This window comes from Pelodiscus sinensis, chromosome 1 (assembly GCF_049634645.1).
Source record: "Pelodiscus sinensis isolate JC-2024 chromosome 1, ASM4963464v1, whole genome shotgun sequence".
NCBI classification, from domain to species: Eukaryota; Metazoa; Chordata; order Testudines; family Trionychidae; genus Pelodiscus; species Pelodiscus sinensis.
This window is the reverse complement of record NC_134711.1, coordinates 138,450,211-138,469,397: the sequence shown is the minus strand read 5'-3', so window position 1 is coordinate 138,469,397 and position 19,187 is coordinate 138,450,211. Positions and strand designations below refer to the sequence as shown.

The following is a 19,187-nucleotide window of genomic DNA, read 5'->3' as shown; positions in this document are numbered from 1 at the left end:
AGAGGCGGGCACCCGCCTGGGCTAGTGCGGACATCGTGGACCTCGTCCACGATCTCTGCACTAGGCACAGGAAAGTGGCCGTCTAGGGCAGGAGAGCTGCCAGCCTGGCTACCCAGGAGCAGGTGTGCAAGAGAATCAAGGGGGTCCACTGAGACCCCCGACCCTGAGCCCTGAGCTTACAATGGCCGTTCTGGGTCAGACCAAAGGTCCATCTAGCCCAGTAGCCTGTCTGCCGACAGCGGCCAACCCTAGGGACCCTGGAGGGGATGGACCGAAGACAGTGACCAAGCCATTTGTCTTGTGCCATCCCTCTCCAGCCTTCCACAAACCTTGGGCAGGGACACCACTTCTACCCCCTGGCTAATAGCACTCTATGGACCCAACCTCCATGACTTGATCTCACTTCCCTTTAAACTCTGTTTCGAGAACCTGCTGGCCGGGAAGGGTGGGTGAGCAAATTGACTGGTGGGGAGCGGGACTGACCTGAGCACTTGCAGGACTGTCCTGCGCAGGCTCCCGGCGACACACGAGTGAGGAGGAGGCTTCCACCCCTCCTCACACTCAACCGACTGAGGGCTCCCGGCGGCAATCGCAGCCCCACCTCCCAGCTGGGACTCCCAGCCGCTCCCTCCGCCCCCGCCAGGCTTCTGTCCGGTGCGCAGCTGGAAAAATCAGAAAATACCGGACATTGCACATGTCTGGTATTGTCTGATTTTTTTTACCGGACAGAGCACACAAATACCGGACTGTCCGGTACAATACTGGACACCTGGCAACCCTAACCCCATGTGCTGGCTCAACAGCTTCCACTGGCTGGGAACCGCACCCGGCTGGAGCTATGTGGCCAGTGCCTCCAGGCAGGGGCAACATACGGAGCTCCCCGCCACCCCTTTGCTTAAGCGTCGTAGGGGCCTGTTGCCATTTCCCAGGAGCTGTCTGAGGTCAGCACTGCCCAGAACCCACAACCCAAAAACCTTCTTGTGTCCAACCCCCTGCCCCAGCTCAGAGCCCCCTCCTGTAAACCAACCCCCCCTCAGAGCCCGTACTCCCACTTGCACCCCAACACCCTGCCCCAGCTCAGAGCCCCCTCCTGCACCCCAACTCCCTGCCCCAGCTTAGAACCCACACCCCTGGCCAGAGCCCTCACACCCTCGAGTACCCCAAACCCTGCCCCAGACTGGTGAAAATGAGCTAGTGAGCAAGGGTGGGGGAGAGCAAGTGACGGTGGGAGGGGGGATGGAGTGATTTGGGATGTGGCCCCAGATAAGGGGATAGGCAGGGCAAAGGTATTGTTTTTTGCTGTTAAAAAGTTGGTAACCGTACATTGCACAGGTGTTGCCACACCTGACTTGAAGTGTTTTCCAGCATACACAAGGTTTAGTTTGGTTCAGTGGCGCTCAGCTCCCCTGCTATGCAAACTGGTCCAGCGCCTCTGCCTTCATTTGTGGATCACACAGGGTTGTATGGTTCATTAATTAGTGCCTGTAAAGCATCTTTGAATATGTCACCTCAGCTGACCCTGTTGCTAGGGCTCCAATTTGCTTTCAAGCAGGTTTTGACTCTCCTGAAACTTCCTCCAAAATCTCTTTTCTATTGACAACTTCTCCTAGGTTTTGTATAGGGAAAGGTTTCATCTATCCTAGAAAAATCATCCTGGATTAACTGGATTGCTTTAAAAATCAATGATCAAATTAAGCTACATCTATATATTCGAGGTTGACTCAAATTCAAGTGTGTTTACATGAGCACTTTGCACCAGTTTCACTAGATCAATTTGAGTTAAACCAATACAACTGTCTAATCTAGACCAAGTTTGCATTTGAGGTCAGTGGGCCATGGTGACTTGAGATCAAGTGCTTTGATAAGTAGTATGAGTGTTGGCTTATTTTTTGCTATTTTCAGAAAAGAGGGGTTTTTTTGAGAGTTTGTGTCACAATCTAGTCTGGCACCTTCCTGTTAAGTGTGTGGGATACTGACACTGGTAGTATACTGTCAAGCAAACTTAGGGTTTAATAAAAACAATCCCAGGCTTGTCTGATTAGCCCTGTTTTCCACAAAACCATGTTGATTACTACGGCTACCCTATAATTCCTTACTGATTACAGCCCCAGTCAGACTTCCCATGATTTTTTCTGGGATCATTGTTGGCATGGCTCAGAGCTACCTGGACCATCTTATGAATCCGTTACTAGCAGACTTACCGGCGTTGCCCAGGTCTTTCCGGGCAGGGGGCTGGCAGTGTAGGGCCTGCCAGAGTCAGGGCAGGGCTTGAGAATGTGAGAGGGGAATGCAGGAGGCTGGGGTAGAGGGGAATGTGAGAGTGAGAGGTGGGGGTCAGGAGGGGCTCAGAGTGGGGAGGCTCAGGACAGGGGGTCCCATCCAGCATGGACCTTTTACACACACACACAGCCCCACCTTCAGCCATGAGGGCCATTTTTATACCTCTCCCCTGCCCCTCCCCCATCCAGCCTGTTTATTCTCCAACCTGCCCCCAGTCACCAGAGACCCTTTAACACCCTCCCCCCCATGCTGCGGCCAAAGGATGGAAGGGGGGAAGGTCTGGGGTGGAGGGCTACTTACTGGAGTCCTGCCAGGCAAGATGGCAGAGCTCCAGCCCTGCTGGCCTCTCTCTTGCTGGTAGGGATGCTCCTTGGTGGACACACTGAAGAATAGCTCTCTCCTGTGAGCACGCTGCCCCCAGGGGACACTCTCACATCACATCCCTCCAAACAGCTGCCCCTCCCTTTGCACGTTATGGACATGGAAATCTGGCCTTTTCCTGGGGCTTCCAGTCATCCTGCCACAACCAAACCCCGACCTTGCTTTAAGTTATGGCAAGAGGAAGCTGCCTATCAAATTTGGTGGTCCTAGCTCTTACCATTTAGGTGGAGTTCTTGAACAAGCAGACTTGCAGACAGATGCTCTCTAAAATACTTATATAGATTAGTATGTCCACATTTGGTTTTTTCTATTTTCTGGAGTTTCCCCAGTGTCCCAAGATGTGTTAAAAATCAACAATAATCCCTGGACAAGTCTCTGAATACTCGTGAATGCAAGTTACACTCGGCTGCAAATATAAACGCATTTAATGGTTGCTATTTAACATCCTGACTAGTTACTAATAAGGAGTATTCCAGTACCACAGAGATATGAACACATCATCCTTCTTCACAGAAACATATTTGACTAATTCTGCCTTTTCTGCATCATGACAAGTAATTTTCTCACCCCACAGACCAGTGGTTCTCAAAGTGTGATCTCAGGACCACTAGTGGTCCACCATTGTCCTGCAGGTGGGTGGTGGGCTCGGTGCAGGCCCCTGTGGCAGGGAGCCTGCGCTAGCGCTCTAGACCTGTGCCTCCTCTCTCGCATGGTTGGAGTGCCAGTGCCATCTTCCTGCTGCGGGGGATGGGGGGGAAGGATAGGGGGGAGCGAAGAGGTGGGGAAAGCCCTGAGCCTCACAGGCTGGATCTGGCTCATGGGGGGAGGGGAGAAGCAGCTCTGTGCACTGCTGTTCCCCCTCCCCCCAGTTGGGGGAATGGCAGCGCAGGAAACTACTTGTCTGGAGGCTTTCCCTGCTGCTCCTATTGGCCGGTATCACAGCCAACGGGAGCAGCAGGGGGCAGTGCCTGGGAGTGGTGTGGTACACAGAGCCAGGTAAGCGTCCCCTATCCTCCTCGTGCCCAGACCCCACACGCCCATTGCCATCACACACACCCCCTCCCACCGAGACCCTGCATATCCACCCTGTTCCTGCACCCTCCCTCCTGCCTAGACCTTGTACCTCCACCTGCACCCCATTTCCTGCCCAGACTCCCCATCCTCAGCCCGCTCTTGCACCCAACCTCCCAACCAGACTCCACACACACAGCCTACTCCTATATCCTACCTCCCACTCAGAATCCCACTCCACTTCTGCACCCTACCTCTGAACTAGACCTAGCACTCTTACTCCCTCCTGTGCCCCACCAGACCTTGCACCCCCATCCCTATCCCACTTCCCAGCAGCCCCCCTCCACACACTGAACCCTTCATTTTTGGCCCTACCCCAGAGCTTACGTGGGCCCACAAAATCTACTAGCCCTGGGACCCCAAAAGTCAATTTGGCCTGTGGGAAACCCTGAGCCTCGCTCTTCTCTTCCCTCCCCCTTGTGGGGCTGAAGTGTTAGGGGAGTGAGGTGTGTCAGTCAGAATCCAGATCAGTGGGTTTTTTCTTTCTTTTTTGCTCTCACTTTTGTGAGGCCCCCCAACTGATTTTTCTGTGGGTCAGTGGCCCCTAAGCCAAAAAAGGTTCCCCACCCCTGCTCAATACTGAAACCTTTTGTTTTGGACATAAATTAATATTTTACTTTATTTAAAACTAACAGGATAAAGCACTTAATCTGTTTAATGATTGTGATTAATACTTCCCTACTGGAAATATTATATGCACAATGTTATGTTATAGCTGCATATTTACATTTTTGTGCTCCAGGAGCCTAATATGAATAATATAGTATTTAAGGTATTTAGAGATAAGCAAAGGCATTTTGTCATCATGGGTAGTTGGTTGGTGGTCCACAGAAAGGTTTGCACTGAGTGGGATGGGTCGCTGGCCAAAAAGTTTGAAAACCACTGCTCTAGACCAGGATGTTTGTTCCTGACATATTTAAATAATCCCTTTTTATTGTCATTAATGCCACTGGACCTAATTTTTTCCCCTGATATCTTTAGTTTCCCTTAATGTCGACATTTTCTAATTGCTCATTTTTACTCAATACTTTTAGCTTCCCCATTTTGCCTTTAATTTGAATGCCTTTTTAAAAATTGTTTCTTTCACCTCCCTTTTTAACCAGCAAGGTTTATTTGAATCAAATAATCCTTTCAGGACCACAGAATCCTGATGCTATTGATGGAGGGGGGCATCTAGTATATCATTTAATTTCAATTATTATTCACATTTTTATGTTTAAACATTTCCTTAGGCTCAGTTTTTTTCATGATTGTTCTCAGCTTTGGGGAACTCGCCTTTTTAAAAGCACCGAGTATATATATTATTAGACAGGAGTGTATTCTATTATGTGCTCTCGGCTTGTATTACCTTGCCTCTCTCAATCTACCAGAGTTTCCAGCTCGCTCTTTAGATGCTGCCTGCAAGGATTTCCCAGTTCCTATATGGCAAGGCCCCTGCTTTTTCCTCACTCCAGTCTCTCTTGCAAATCCGTTTTTTCAGGGAAGCCAAGAAATGCCACTAGCCTGCATCACTGTAATACCATCCCCAGCCCACTTTAAAAGGGTGAGCCAAGGGGGAGAGAAAGAAGAGTTACTCCCATTTTACTTCTTTGTGATGACTAAAGGATCTCTGGAGCCGACAATCAAAGTAGGTTTGGGGGGGTTTATGTTTACTATTTTTATTTATTTGCTTAATTTTAGAAATCTTGTGTATGTCAAAACCTGATTTTGCTGGAAAACTTCTTGCATGACTCGGAAATATGGATTTGGCATTTTTGCAGCCTCTCGCTGAAGGGTCAGAGCATGGAAACTTTAATAGAGAACTTTTTTGCCAAGTGCACGTTTTTTAAACTGACATGAACAAAAAATCAAATCAATGTCAGAGCTAGTCTAGGCACAGAAGTTGCACTGGGTTAACTAATGCTGTTTTTAAACCAGTACAAACACCCATGTGGATACATTTTTATCAATTTACTTAAGACACTTTAGCCGGGGCAGGCAAAACACAGCCTCATGGCCACATCTAGCTCACCCAGCTTTTGGAACTGGCCTGCTGGGATCTTCAGGCCACTCAAACCGGCCAGCTGCTGAGGCCATATGCCTCTATGCACTGTGTGCCCAGGGCAGACGTTGGGTGCTGCCTCCAGACCCCAGCACAATCCTTGCAGCTCCCACTGGCTGGTTTCTCCTCCCCTCTCCAGTAAGGGGTATACAGCACCTAGAGGTGCATAGGCCCAGCAGCCAGCCGCTTTGAGCTGTTTGGGGCTGCGGCAGCACTGGGCTGCTGAAGGGGAGCCGTCTAGATAAGTGCCTCCCAGCTACAGCCTGCACCTGGCACCCCAACCCCTCCTTGCACCCCAACTCTCTGCCCCAGTCACCACCACCTCTTCCCCCAGATCACCATCCAAACCTTCTGTACTCCAGGTCACAACTCCCTCCCGGACTCTGAACCCTCTCCTACACCTCTCTCCGAGGCCAGAATCCACTCCTGCCCACTCTGACTCCGAAACCCCTGCTGCACCCCAATCCTCTGGCCCAGGTCAGAACCCAAACCCTCTGCATCCCTGCCTCAGATCAGAATCCTCTCCTACCCCCCAATCCTTTGCTCCAGGTTACAACCTCCTCCTTCATCCTAACTCCCTCCAGACCCCACATTCCATCCTGCACCCCAATGTCCTATCCTGAGTTCTCTTCTGCACCCAACCTCAGTCCCAGAGCCTGCTCCCCCTCCATAGAAAAGTGTGGCTGTTCACCACTTACCCAATCTTGTAGTGGCCCCTCATCAAAAATGATTGCCCACGCCGGGTCTAGCCTGAGACTATCGTGGCTTGTCTACACACGCAGTAGAAAATAAATAAGCACCTTGGTTGTAATTCATGCCATATGCTATTGCTGTGGAAGTCTGAATGGATGTTCTTCCTTTGGATTAAAGATGTCCTATCTCAATTCTAATTTAAATTGGTAAATTTAATATAATAATTTCATTCCTTTGGTTCCTAGTTGGATATAGGCCAGCCATCTCCCTTCCTGACTGTCTCTATATGGCAGAGCAGCAGTGACTTAGCTAGAGGAATGAATTAAAAAAAAACAGAATTAGACCAGTGCCAACCCTCACTTGAATATTTTAATTTCATCTTAAAACAGACTTGGTGGGTTTTAGCTTAATTTATTTAGGAATCAGTTTAAGCTAAACTGCTGAAAGCTACTCATCCAAAACTAAGAGCATTCACCCAGAGATCTGCACAAGTTACCTAATCTCCTTTAAAACCTGATTTAACTGGTGCAGCTTTCTCATGGAGACAAGGCCTCTGTCTCTACATGAGGTTTCATATTCATTTCCCCATAGTCCATAATAAATAAGCCACCGAGCCTGGAGCAGCTGAGAAGGCTCCTTCAACAGAGCCCATACAACAGATGAAGAATCAGTCACTAAAATTCAGGGACCTGAAAAGTTGTCATGTCTCTGTCCCTCCCACCCCATAAAGCACAATCTTACACTGGTATGAGGTCAGAGGCTCACGCAAAGGGGGAGGAGGAACTTAAAGGCTATGTCTAGACTGCAGGCTTCTTTCGGAAGCAGCTTTTCCAGAAGAGATCTTCTAGAAAAACTTTTTTCAAAAGAGAGCATCTACACAACGAAAGCGCAACAAAAAAGCGACCTTTTTCAAAAGATAGCATCCAATCATTGCGGACGCTATCTCACATTTAAGTTGTGATTAGTATGATGGAGTGACCATCAGGGCACCTGTGCTTTTTCCTGGAGGCCCCTTCTTTCAAAAGAACTTCCCCTTCTGCATCCACACATGCCTTTTTCTGAAAGAGCTTTTTTGGAAAAAGGCTTCTTCCTCATAGAAAGGATTACTGCTGTCAGAAAAACCCCTGTTCTTTGGAGTTTCTGTCAAAAGAACTCAATGGCAGTGTGGACACAAGTATTGTTTTTCTGGAAAAACGCTGCAGTGTAGATGCACCCCAAAAAACTACCAAGAGACTGAAGTTCAAAGTGCATTTCCTGCAATTCAGTCACTGACTCAAAAATGTGAGTAATTCCCTCTCTGGCACCTTCTGAGGCTCCAGCATAGGGCATTTTTCTAGCAGTTCCCTCAGCTTCCCATTTTCATAGAATAATAGGACCGGAAGGGACCTTGAGAGGTCATCGAGTCCAGCCCCCCGCCCTCAAGGCAGGACCAAGCTCCGTCTACACCATCCCTGACAGATGTCTATCTAACCTGTTCTTAAATATCTCCAGAGAGGGAGATTCCACCACCTCCCTTGGCAATTTATTCCAATATTTGACCACCCTAACAGTTAGGAATTTTTTCCTAATGTCCAATCTAAACCTCCCCTGCTGCACTTTAAGCCCATTACTCCTTGTCCTGCCCTTAGAAACCAAGAGGAACAAATTTTCTCCTTCCTCCTTGTGACACCCTTTTAGATATTTGAAAACCGCTATCATGTCCCCCCTTAATCTTCTTTTTTCCAAACTAAACAAGCCCAGTTCATGAAGCCTGGCTTCATAGGTCATGTTCTCTAAACCTTTAATCATTCTTGTCGCTCTTCTCTGTACCCTTTCCAATTTCTCCACATCTTTCTTGAAATGTGGCGCCCAGAATTCCTTTCCCCCAGAATTCCAGAGCTCTGTGATGCCTGGAGAAAGCAGAGATCCTGGAGATGACAGTGCAGCAACGAGAGAGCCGGAGAAAAGCACCAGTCTGGACGTGATCCTCTGGAAAATAAGCTCTTTTCCAGAGGATCTCTTATTCCTACTTTCTGGAGGATCGCGTCCAGACTGGCGCTTTTCTCCGGCTTATCTACAAGCTGGAAAAAAGCGGCAGCCATGAAAATGCAAATGCCGTGGGGGATATTTAAATCCCCCGCGGATTTGCCTATTCCAAAGTGCTACATTTGCATCCCTATTACAGAATAGGGGCCAATGTAGACATAACCCCTGTGTGTGGGGGTGGAGGTGGGGCAAGTAGAAAGTTTATGTCCCATAATTGGCCAGGCACATAGGCTGAAGCCAGATAAAACTTGATCCCTACCAGACAGACAGACAGACACAGAAAGGGCCCAACTCCCCCCTGTGCTATTCCAGCATTAGGCCAGTCACTCTGTCCAGTGCAATGCTGGAGAGTGAGCTGCCCTTCTCCTTCAGACTGAATTTTGTATCTGTGGCCAGGAGGAAGGTATAGTTTTGAACAACTACATGGGAGCATGGGGCGGAGGAGGAAGGGGCAGCAAGGGAGCCTTATTATTAAGAAGCTTCAAAGCTTGACTCCCTCATCAAGCACTGCTGCCTTCTCAGAGGACGGCCAGGAGTTGTTACTGGTTACAACCACTGCCTCTGTGCTGTCAGTGCCTTCCTGAGCTCAGCTGGTTCTTTGGTGGAAGTCCCAGAACCTCCACAGGCTGGAACACACCACTGGGGCCAGGGTTACCGTTGCCTTGGCAGTCCCTCCCAGCCTTGCTCTCCAGTAAGCAAGCCCCTCCCACCTCCTTCCTTGCTGCCTCCAGGACTGACCTCACTCGCTCTAGACTCCCAGTCCCTCCCTGGGACTCCTCCCCCCGCCTCCGCCCCCCCGCTGTGCCTCATGGCCACAGCTGCCCCTCCCTCCTTCACTCTTCTGGATGCATCCCATGCTGCTTGGTACACCTCAGATGGAGAGACCCTGAAGACCCCCAACTTAAGGGAACTAGACCCTGGCCCCTATCAGAACCAGCTACTGGGCCAGAGCAGAATTATGAGTGCAACTGCCCTATGGAGACAAAGATCCATTGGACCTGTAACATGGGGAAGTGTGAACACACTGCACAGGGACCAGCTCCTGTACCTGATCTCCAATGCACAGGGGATGCACAGAAAACATCTCTCCCGCAAACTGCCCATTTCTGCAGCTGTTCTAGAACAGGGCAGAGAGTTTGCCAAACTGTGCATTGGTCTGAGATATTTCTACAGCTGATCCATATTGAGAAACTGCCTACAGGGACTCCATAAGCCTGGTGAACTACGGCCTGATCCAGTGGCTGTTCCAATGAATGTGTCCTGAGTCCCTGCCAATGCCCAGAGCTAATACTTCGCAATAACAAGGCTAAGATTCTGCTGTAACAAGTATGATGCTAAGTGAAGTATTATTTCTTTGGCAGATGTGCAGCTTTGTGATTTCACTGCATCCCCCTTGTGTTCAGGGCATGGAGATAAACAGACTAGCAACAGCCTTTAACAGCTTCCCTCTGAAACACAGAGAAAGAGATGAACTGAAACACTCTCCTGCATTGTACAGTGACCCCAAGAGTCTTTTCATGGGAGCACAGAAGACCTGAAAGAGCAACCAGCCAATCTCCTTCACTTGTGTGCACAGAGTGAAACAAGACCATTTAAAGCAAATTAGATTTCTTGCTGTTGCTTTTTCACAATTGCCATCTTGTAAACCATTTTTCCCCAGGAGAGAGAGAGAGAGAGAGAGAGAGAGAGAGAGAGAGAAACTACAGGGACTGTCAGATTGATTCACCAAGGAAGTGAAGGGAGGGACAGGACAGCCCCATACGCAGTGCTAGGTTGAAGGGAAATGGTTGTTAGGGCAACAGTTCTGCAGCTGGCAATTCAGCTCCCTTAGGAGAGAGAAGGCAGAAATGACCCAACTCCATTTTCTTTACAGTTCTTGTTCCTTTATTCAGTAAACACCTAGTTACAAGTTCCACAAATCAAATTTAAAAAGGGGAAAGATGACCGCCAAGGGATTACATGGGCAGGGGGATACAGGCTGGTTCAGTTCTTGTTCCTCTCCCCCTCCCAAACACGTATCCTTCCATCTCACCATACCAGGAAGCAGGAGAGGAAGCCAGGGCTTTTGTCCCAGTGAGGGAGGACTAACAATAGGGCAAGAAATTCTTCTACATGATAATTTCAGAAGGGACCAAATACCACTCCAGAACCAGCCCAACCAGGCGCACGAGGAGAGCTGGATGGGACAGGGTGATGACCCTTGTTGTCCACAAATACTGGCAAAGGGAACTGAGCAAGGGTGACTGGAAGAGGGGGAAGAATTGGAGGAGGAAATTGAGGCAGGATAATAAATGTGTCCTTTGTACACCAATGAGGTCCCCAAACCACCCTGGAACACCCGCACTGTGTGAGGAGAGCAGGGTGGAGGGTGGGGTTTATTCAATGCTTAGAGGGTGGGGTTAATATTAAATTTAAGAAGATTCCAAGCAGTGTTTTGTCATCAGAGTTTCACTGTCTGTACCTGAGAGGAGGTGAAAAGAGGGAGGAGAGAGAGAGAGAGAGAGAGAGAGAGAATGCAAGTTACAGAGGTATAAATAAAGGGATGGTACAGAAGGTAAAACCAAGCACTGCAATTTAAAACTCAGCAAGAGAAACTGATCAGAGAATTGGATAAATTCTTAGCATTACATCAAATCCCAGTAAACCCAATTCAGAATGTTGGGAGGAAGAGAAAACCCAGCACTCCTCTATTGAATCTAGACTTGAGCTGACCTCAGGAAAGTTTGGTTTCATCTGTAAATAGACATTTCCTGCAGACAGTCTCCAACTTCAGTTTAGTAACATTTTTTAACACTATCTCCTTGGTTCCCCAGATGCTGCTTCCCCATTTCCTCACACAATTAAACCCACAATTGTATTTGCCTGGCGAGGGAAGACAGCAACTCCACACGATCCAGGGTGCAAGTGGCAGAAACTCCCCAAAGTGTGTCCACAAGACAGACAGACAAAAAGGAGGGAAACCAAGTTTTAACACTCCCACACTATCAGCCCCGAACCAGGATGGAAAGTCTCCCCATTCAGTGTCTGAAGTGACTCAGGCTGAAGCCACCCACCCTGTTTTGGGTGTTGGCAAAAATGAGCTGCCAAGAGGAAGCTTCCTGCTGGACTCTGGAGCATGCCCCCCTTCTCCAACTGACACCCCCAAAGTGGCTCACATTGAGGCCCTGCACCCCATGTTGGGAGTACTGAAAGTGAGGTTCAGAGGGAGTGAGGCAGCCACACAATGGGGGGAGTGGAGAGGACAGTCAGACTTACAAGAGAAAGTAGGTGGATTTGGGGGTGACTACGCTGCACCCCCCAAAAAAATCTGCTCCGGATTCACCAGTCGTACCGGCGGGCCTGTCTGGATGGGGAATCCTCAGGGCCCTCAATAGCAAGAGGTGTCCCTTCAGAACGGCGGCCACCGCTGTTCTCGTGACGCCGATAACCCAGTCCTCGCTGTGGCCGGTACCGGGACGTCTCTCGCCTCCACTCATCGTCAAACGCAGCTGCATCACCTACACAAGGAAAGAGAACAGCCAGCTCAGCGGGAAGGCAGGCTGGAATCCGGGAGCCCCAGGAGCGCTCTGAGCACTCACTCTCATCCAGGTTGATGTACTCCTGCCTCTCCTCTTGGTCACCCGTACGATGGTTCCGTGAGCGCTGCATGATGTGGGCTCGCTCTCGGATGTGGTGCCCGATTGACATCTGCTCCAGGCCACTGTTTGAGTCCCGCACGGTCCGTCGCGTTTCGCGGATCTGGGTACAGAGTGTAGTGCGAGGTCAGTCCCTCACATCACCCTCCCAAACCTGCTTGGCACCCCTCGTTTCCACCCTGAACTACTAGTCCCTTTCCCCAGCCCTTCAACAGAACAGTGGACTATCTCTCCACCACTTCCAAACGGAGTAACCAAAGGGCAACCAAACCCTTCCTGTAGCCCTGGCACGACTCCACCGACCACTCCCATCTCACCTCATATCCCCAGAGCTTTCGCTCACCTCTGTGCAAAAATGCATCCAACATAAGCTGCTTGTCTTCAGTCAGAACGTCCTTCATAGTCAGTGCTCACACTACTTATCTCATTCACTACCAAGCTGCCGATGTCACCTTCAGTGGACCCATGCTGCCATCCTCCATCACCCACTTGTTACATTTTCCTTGGTGCTTTCTCCCATGCTGCCCTCACCCTTGGGAGGTGCTTCCTGTGAACATCTGAAAAACTACCTCCTTATCCACTTTCAAATTTCTTCTCGGCCATGATGCCCACAAAAATTTGACAAGGATTAAACTGCTGGTGCACACAGATCAAGCCTAACATGCTAGCCAATACTGAATTCTACTTATACACCTCCCTCATCCAATACGCATCCATCTCTTATGTTATACTTAAATTGTAAGCTTTCCGGGGGAGGGGTTCTCTCCTGTTCCGTGTCTCAACAGCACCGAGCACAATAAAGTCCTGGTCCATGACTAAGGCTCATAGGTGCCATGGCAACGATGGGCAATCTGGGCTAGTGATTGGGCCCTCCTCCATCTCAATGGACCACAAGATTTTGCAAACCAAGACATCTCCTGGGACAGGGCAGTCTAGCTAACTGCACTTGTGTCCCTAGAATTTGTGGGCAGTACCCACTGAACTGTAGCAGCACTTTGACTGGCAGCAGAAGGAGCACACGGCTCCCACAGACAGTGTTGTGTGCAATCAGCCCACCCCTCACTCCATGTGTCCTTGCTTTACGTGTGTGTCACTTGCAAACAGAAGCTAGCAGAACTGTGGGTAGCAACAAACAAAACATCTCACAGACCAGGCACAGAATCCTGATGGGCCTCCTTTGGCCCCCAAGCACAGATTGCCCACCACTGTGCTTGGCAATAAAAATAATCAAGTGTGCTGAGCAATCAGTGCCAAACAAGTAAATGAGGCAGATCCACCCCCCAGCAAAAGCAGCTGCCTGTGGTGCCCTGCCCATCACTAGGGGCAGGAGCAGCAGCCTCCTTCTCACCCCGCCAGGTGCAGAGCGCGTCTCCGAGGTCTCATGATAGACTTTGGGGCCATCACCCAAGTTGGAATAGGAGATGACAGTTGAGGAGGAAAATGTTTGGCAGTTGGCACCACTTGTCATGTGCTCCTGGTGAGGGAAGGGAAGGAAGAAACACAGTCAGCAGCTCCTAAGAGCCCCTCCCTGTGGGGAATAATCTCCTCTCCCCAGCATCCATCTTGGTTTCTTTCTGATAAAAAGGGGCCATCCTCTTCCCTTTCACACCCATCTCTGTTCCATTACTCCCAGCCCCGTTCCTTCTGCTCCGTGAGTGAGGGGGGCTCCCCTTCCCCATTTTCTCTGCATGGAAGGGCTGCTTCCTCATGCCCCACGTTGCTCCAAATGTATAGGCAATGCCATCTTTACAGCTTGGGAGGGACAATGTCCCAGGAGCAGCGGTAGCCCTTGTGGAGGAGTGGAAAACTGGAGATTCTGGGTGGCAACTCATTCCCCAGGATGGTAGAGGTGATGTCAATGCAAACAGTGATGGACTCTTACCACGTTCCCAATCATATCGTTCATCATTCCGAACATGTCCATGAAGCCACCTGCCTGGGAGGAGGGGAGGAACGGAGTCAGGTGGGAAGGGGAGACAAGTGAATGCACTCACTAAGATACACGGAGGCTGCTCCCCAGGCAGAATAAAGTACGGTTCCCAACCACTCACCTGATCAGAAGAGCAGGCTATGGTAGCAGAATTGCACAGTGCTCAACCCTAACATCAACTCTTTGTCCCCAAGATCTCAGTCTAGCTCAGCAACTCCCAGAATCTTGGCGTGAGACACAAGCCCACTCTTGGTCTGAGTCCCCCAGCTTTGAGTTGGACTCACAGAAAGAGTGCCTTGGCACTAGACCAACCCAGTATCCTGTTTCTGATAGTGGCCAGGACCAGATATGACAACTGAAGGTTAATGAAACCCTTGTGGACAACTAGGGAACAGCCTGTCCCGAGGGGAAGCTACTCCCTCTTATATGCCATTTCTTGGGGGACTTCCCTCAGCTATTGCTTTTCTTGATCTAACATAACTATGGCTGCTCTCATTCTCTATTCAAACATCTAGTCATTTTTGATACCCGAGAGCATGAGTTACACAAGTGAATCATGAAATATACAAAACTTTGTCTTTTCTCAGCTTCAGATGTGCTACCTTTCAATTTAAATGGCCAATTTAATTCTTGAAACAGGAGAAAGGTAAATTGTATAGGAAACAGATTGACAGAGCCAGGCAAATGCCCAAAAGTCAACTACTTCAAGACAGGCCCAACAAGGAAAATAACAGAACACCGCTGGTCATCACCGACAGCCCCCAGCTTAAACCTCTCCAGCACATCATTAATAATCTACCACCTATCCTGGAAAACAATCCCTCACTCTCACAGGCCTTGAGAGACAGACCAGTCCCTGCCTACAGGCAGCTCCCCAACCAGTAGCAAATCCTTTCCAGCAGCCACACATCATATACACTCACCCCTGCAACAAACCCTGTTGCCAAACTTGTTAATGTCTTTGTTTAGGCCCAGGGCAAGGGTGTCAAATCTGTAGATAAATTCCAGTTCTGCAGACTCTCTCTGTAATTGGTTAATGAAATTCCTTTGTAGAAGATGGCTACTTTTAAATCCAGGAGTGAGTGACCAAGCAGGTTAAAGTGTTCCCCTATAGGTTTGTGTTACCATTTCTGAGGTCTGATTTGTGTCCATTTATCCTTTGGTGCAGACACTGTCCAGTTTGGCCAATATACATGGCAGAGGGGCATTGCTGGCACTTGATGGCATAGATCACATTAGAGGAGATGCAGCTGTATGAGCCCCTGATGTCGTGTCTTATGTGGTTAGGTCCTGTGATGGTGTCCTGCCATTAACATCTGCATTTCCACATCAAAGTATATGTATGAGACACTTAATTAGCTTCATTAACATGGGTCCTATAATTGACAGATACTTCTGCTGCATGTGTGCATGTAGTAAAATCTCTTGGTTTCTGTTATTTCCACTCCAGTTCACCTGATGAAGTGGGTTTTGCCCATGAAAGTGCATGATTCTACATATTTTGGTTAGTCTCTATGGTGTCACAGGACTTCTCATTTTATGTAACCTATTATTCATTCCTTCCCTAACAGAAACAGTAATCTCGCTTCATATGAAAATCTTTAGGTTTCCAATGACTTTTGCCACCCATGACTGAACTCCCTCTATTCCTGCTATGTCCTTTCGGAGAGAGGGTGACCGGGGGGGGGGGGGGGGGGGGGGAAGGAGACAGTGTTCCAGGTGAGGGCATCCCACTGATTTATGGAAAGACATTGTAATAGCTCAGTTATTATTTTCCGTCCTATTCCTGGACATGCTAATGTTTTGTTGGCTTATTTTACAACCATTACCCATTAAGCAGAGGTTGTCATTAAGACTCTTTAATGGTATCCAGGTCTTCTTCCTGAATAGTTAATAGTCCCCAGCTCAGATTTATTACCTGCCCTTGGAATCCAAGTCTCAGCCTTGCCCCCCTCTGAGCTCCAGGCAGCTTGCTTGGCAGGTGGGTTGCAGGGTCATACCTAAACAGCCAGAGTTCCGCCTGCTCTTCCCATTTGTGTATTTATTCGTTGTATCACAGAAGCAACTGAGCTTAGGGTTCAACTGTGCAAGATTCTGTGCAACCATTTAATAAGAGAAACTCTACTCTAAACAGACTGAAGGGGGCACAGAAAAATAAATTGACCTCAGAAAGTCAGAGGGCCAGTGAAAGCTATGAGTCAAGCCCAGGTTTCCGACCCACTGGCCCACACCGTGTTAGGGTCTTTTCCTATGATCCGGGGTTTGCCCCGATGTCCATGTTCTTTCCCCCTTCCCAGTATTGTATTTGCCGACACGCTCACCTAGAGGTGGCTGCATCGCAGCACTGCTGATTATTTGGAGCACCTGAAGAACTTGGGGATAAAGTGACCTGTTGGGGGGCTGTAAATCTGGATGTTATGTTTTGGGGAAGGCCCCAGAGCTGCACAGAGAAATTGAGGCCTTACCATTCCCAACATTCCAAAGGGTGAGATGGCTCCTGCCTGCAGGGAGCAAAAAAGAGAAAGAAAAGTTAGCAGGGACTCATCCTTTGTCCATACTCAGGACTCCTTCCCCATCACAGGAAATAGAAAGAAACAGTCCACCAAGTGGCCAAATGATTTAACAAACACTGTCTCTCAAACTGCTGCATGCTCCTCCACTGCACTTAAGGTATAGGCTGGGGGAGAAGCGACACCTTCAAACCTCTTCTAGTGAGATTAATTTTGGCCAAGGGCAGGCACACTTTTTGGCCTGAAGGTCACAGCAGATATGGAAATTATATGAAGGGCTGAGAAGGGTAAAGGCTGTAACTCCCAACTCCTGCCTGATGCTCACCTCCCACACCCATCCAGCTCCCCAGAACTCCCTGCTCCTTATCCAGTCTCCCTAGTTCTCCACCCCTTGACCAGCTCCCCAGGACTTCCTGCCCCCTATCCAACTCCCACCACTCCATGTCCCTTGACTGCCCATCACCTATTCCACTCCCTCGTCCCAGCTCAACACCACTTGACTGCTCCCCCATGACTCCCTGTTCCCTATCCAACCCCCCAACGTCCCACCCCTAGGACCTCTTCCCCCATCCAACCCTCCCTGCTCCAACCCCCACCTTGACTGCGCCACTCAGCCGGAGCTACAGCCATGCAGCCCAGAGCATTAGAGCTGGTGGCACAGTGACCACACTGCCAGGAGTTGGGGGAGTTGAGGGGACAGAATGGGAGATATTAGGAGCTAGCTGCCCCTGCTTGCCCCCCTACTCAGGAGTTAGTCTAGCTCCTTCTAGCAAGGCTGTTATGACCCATTCCATAGTAGGAGCCTGGGGGTGAACTGAAGGGTCAGTGGAGTCAGAAGCAGCCCATGGGTCGTAGTTGCCCCCTCCCCCCCTCTAATTTAAGCTCTGCAAAACGGCACTTGTCCTCCATCACCCCAAGACACTAATGCTCTGCAAGACAGTGGATTGGAGGGAAGAATATGAAGTAAAAGAAATATAACAGCTACGTTTTAGGGGACTAGTTTTCCTTCCCCCACTTTGTGCAAAGAGAACTGCCCCATCCTAACCATATGGGAAGTCACAGGGCAGATTCTTCAACTATACTCAGCATCCCCTTTACCTGCATCCTGCGGCTGGCCTGACGTGCCCCAGGCATGGTCCCATCAGTTATGCTGAGGAAGGGGCTGTATGCAAAGCCTCCAGAAAGCATGCGGTTCATATGCTGACGGTGAATAGCAAAAGGGTCCCTGCAGGGGGTCAACAGGAAGAGGAAACCTTAGGAAGCAAAGTCCCAGGTACCCCACCAATCTTGACTCCTTGACCTAACCATGACCCTACTTCCCTCTGAGAGTGGAAAATACAATCTGTGAGTCCTGACACCCAGTCTTCCCTAATGTCATCTACTTGGACCCACTCCCACACCAGACAATACATATTTGGAGTTTCATACGCACATTGCAAACATGGGGTCCTCTGGCTCCCCATCCCTCATGAACCGGAACATGCTTCCTTCGGATCCGGGGAGGGCTGTGCAGAGAGGGAGCCTGGATGAACACAAGCAAGCCGGGGGACACAGGGCATGACCCCCTCTGCCTTCACCTCAAGAGCACCCACGAGGCCGTGCAGCCCTGCTGATAGCCTCAGGCCCTATGCAGAGCGACGGCCGCAGACGCCTCTGAGAGGGCGGCTCAGCCAATAGGAGCCATCGCCCCAAACCACCGCTCCCGGATCTGGCGTGTAACCCCCGCACCGACCTCTCCCGCACCCCTGCGCCCAGGGCCGGGCCGGGCGCCCCCGTTCACACGGGGCTAGGCGGAGGCACCAGGCCGTCCCAGCGCGGACACAAGCGCCGCCGCCCTGCAGCCAGCGCCCGCGGGCAGGCACGAGCCCCCGGGACCCCCGCGCCCCGCCCGCGCCCCTGCCTGGCGGGGTCCGCCGCTCGCCGCCGCCGCCCTTCCTCTGCCGCGGGCTCCAGGCAGCGCCGCTCAAGCCCGCGCGCCCATCCAGCCCCGAGCTGCCGCGGCCTGGCGGGGGGGCCGGGGAAGGAGCCGCCGGGAGCGCGCCGCCAGCCGCACCGGGGCCTGGCCAGGAAGTGAGGTCGGGCCGGGCCCGCCAGCGCCTCCCCGCGGCCGCAGCGCGCAGCGCAGCCCGGCCCGGCCCCAGCGGCGCCGCGGGCGAGGGGCCGGGGAGCGGCGGGGGCCCGGGCCGGGAGCGGGGCGACCACAGAGGGCGGGGGCGGGGCGCGATACCCGTCGTGGCCCCGGGCTCCTTTGTTGTGAGGCTGCTCGGGAAATGGCTGCCGGCAGCCTGGCTTCGGCGCCGTCAGCTGAGCGGGGAGGAGCCGGCCGGCCGGCGCGCAGTGCCCGCGGGGGGCAGCAGGGGTCGCCCTCGCGCCGCAGACCGGGAGCCGCGCGGCTGGGGGGGGGCGGCGGAGGCGTCGAAGGGCCGCGGCGGGTTTCGGGCTCCGCCTCCCCGCTGCTCCGTGGGGCTCCTCCCTTGGGCCCAGCCGGGGCGAGGGTCTAGGCCAGAGGTGGGGTGACCCCTTGGGCCCACGGCTGCTCCGGCCCGGCCAGCGCTGCTCTGCAGTTCCCGCACCTGTTTGCCACCTTCTGCTGCCTGGGCCCCCAGGGCCTCCAGCACTGA

General features: G+C 51.1%; 1 protein-coding gene across 5 annotated transcripts; it reads right to left on the bottom strand.

Moving 5' to 3' along the window:
• Positions 1-10,352: 10,352 nt before the first annotated feature.
• On the bottom strand, positions 10,353-18,868 carry MLF2 (myeloid leukemia factor 2). Of its 5 annotated transcripts, none has more exons than XR_012896869.1 (8): positions 17,999-18,457; positions 17,665-17,791; positions 16,522-16,557; positions 14,009-14,062; positions 13,475-13,600; positions 12,070-12,229; positions 11,747-11,988; positions 10,353-10,952 (listed from the first exon to the last, which is right to left on the bottom strand). XR_012896869.1 is itself a non-coding variant. In XM_075903787.1 (8 exons), the coding sequence occupies exons 2-8, from the start codon at positions 18,046-18,048 to the stop codon at positions 11,810-11,812; spliced, it is 732 nt and encodes a 243-aa protein (XP_075759902.1). In that variant the 5' UTR covers positions 18,049-18,071; positions 18,794-18,868; the 3' UTR covers positions 10,353-11,809. The 5 variants fall into 5 exon arrangements, 4 of the variants coding, with proteins under 4 accessions (XP_075759902.1, XP_075759900.1, XP_075759884.1 ...); XM_075903787.1 differs by adding an exon at positions 18,794-18,868 and having other exon boundaries at positions 10,353-11,988; positions 17,999-18,071; XM_075903785.1 differs by adding an exon at positions 18,794-18,812 and having other exon boundaries at positions 10,353-11,988; positions 17,999-18,088.
• Positions 18,869-19,187: the final 319 nt, after the last annotated feature.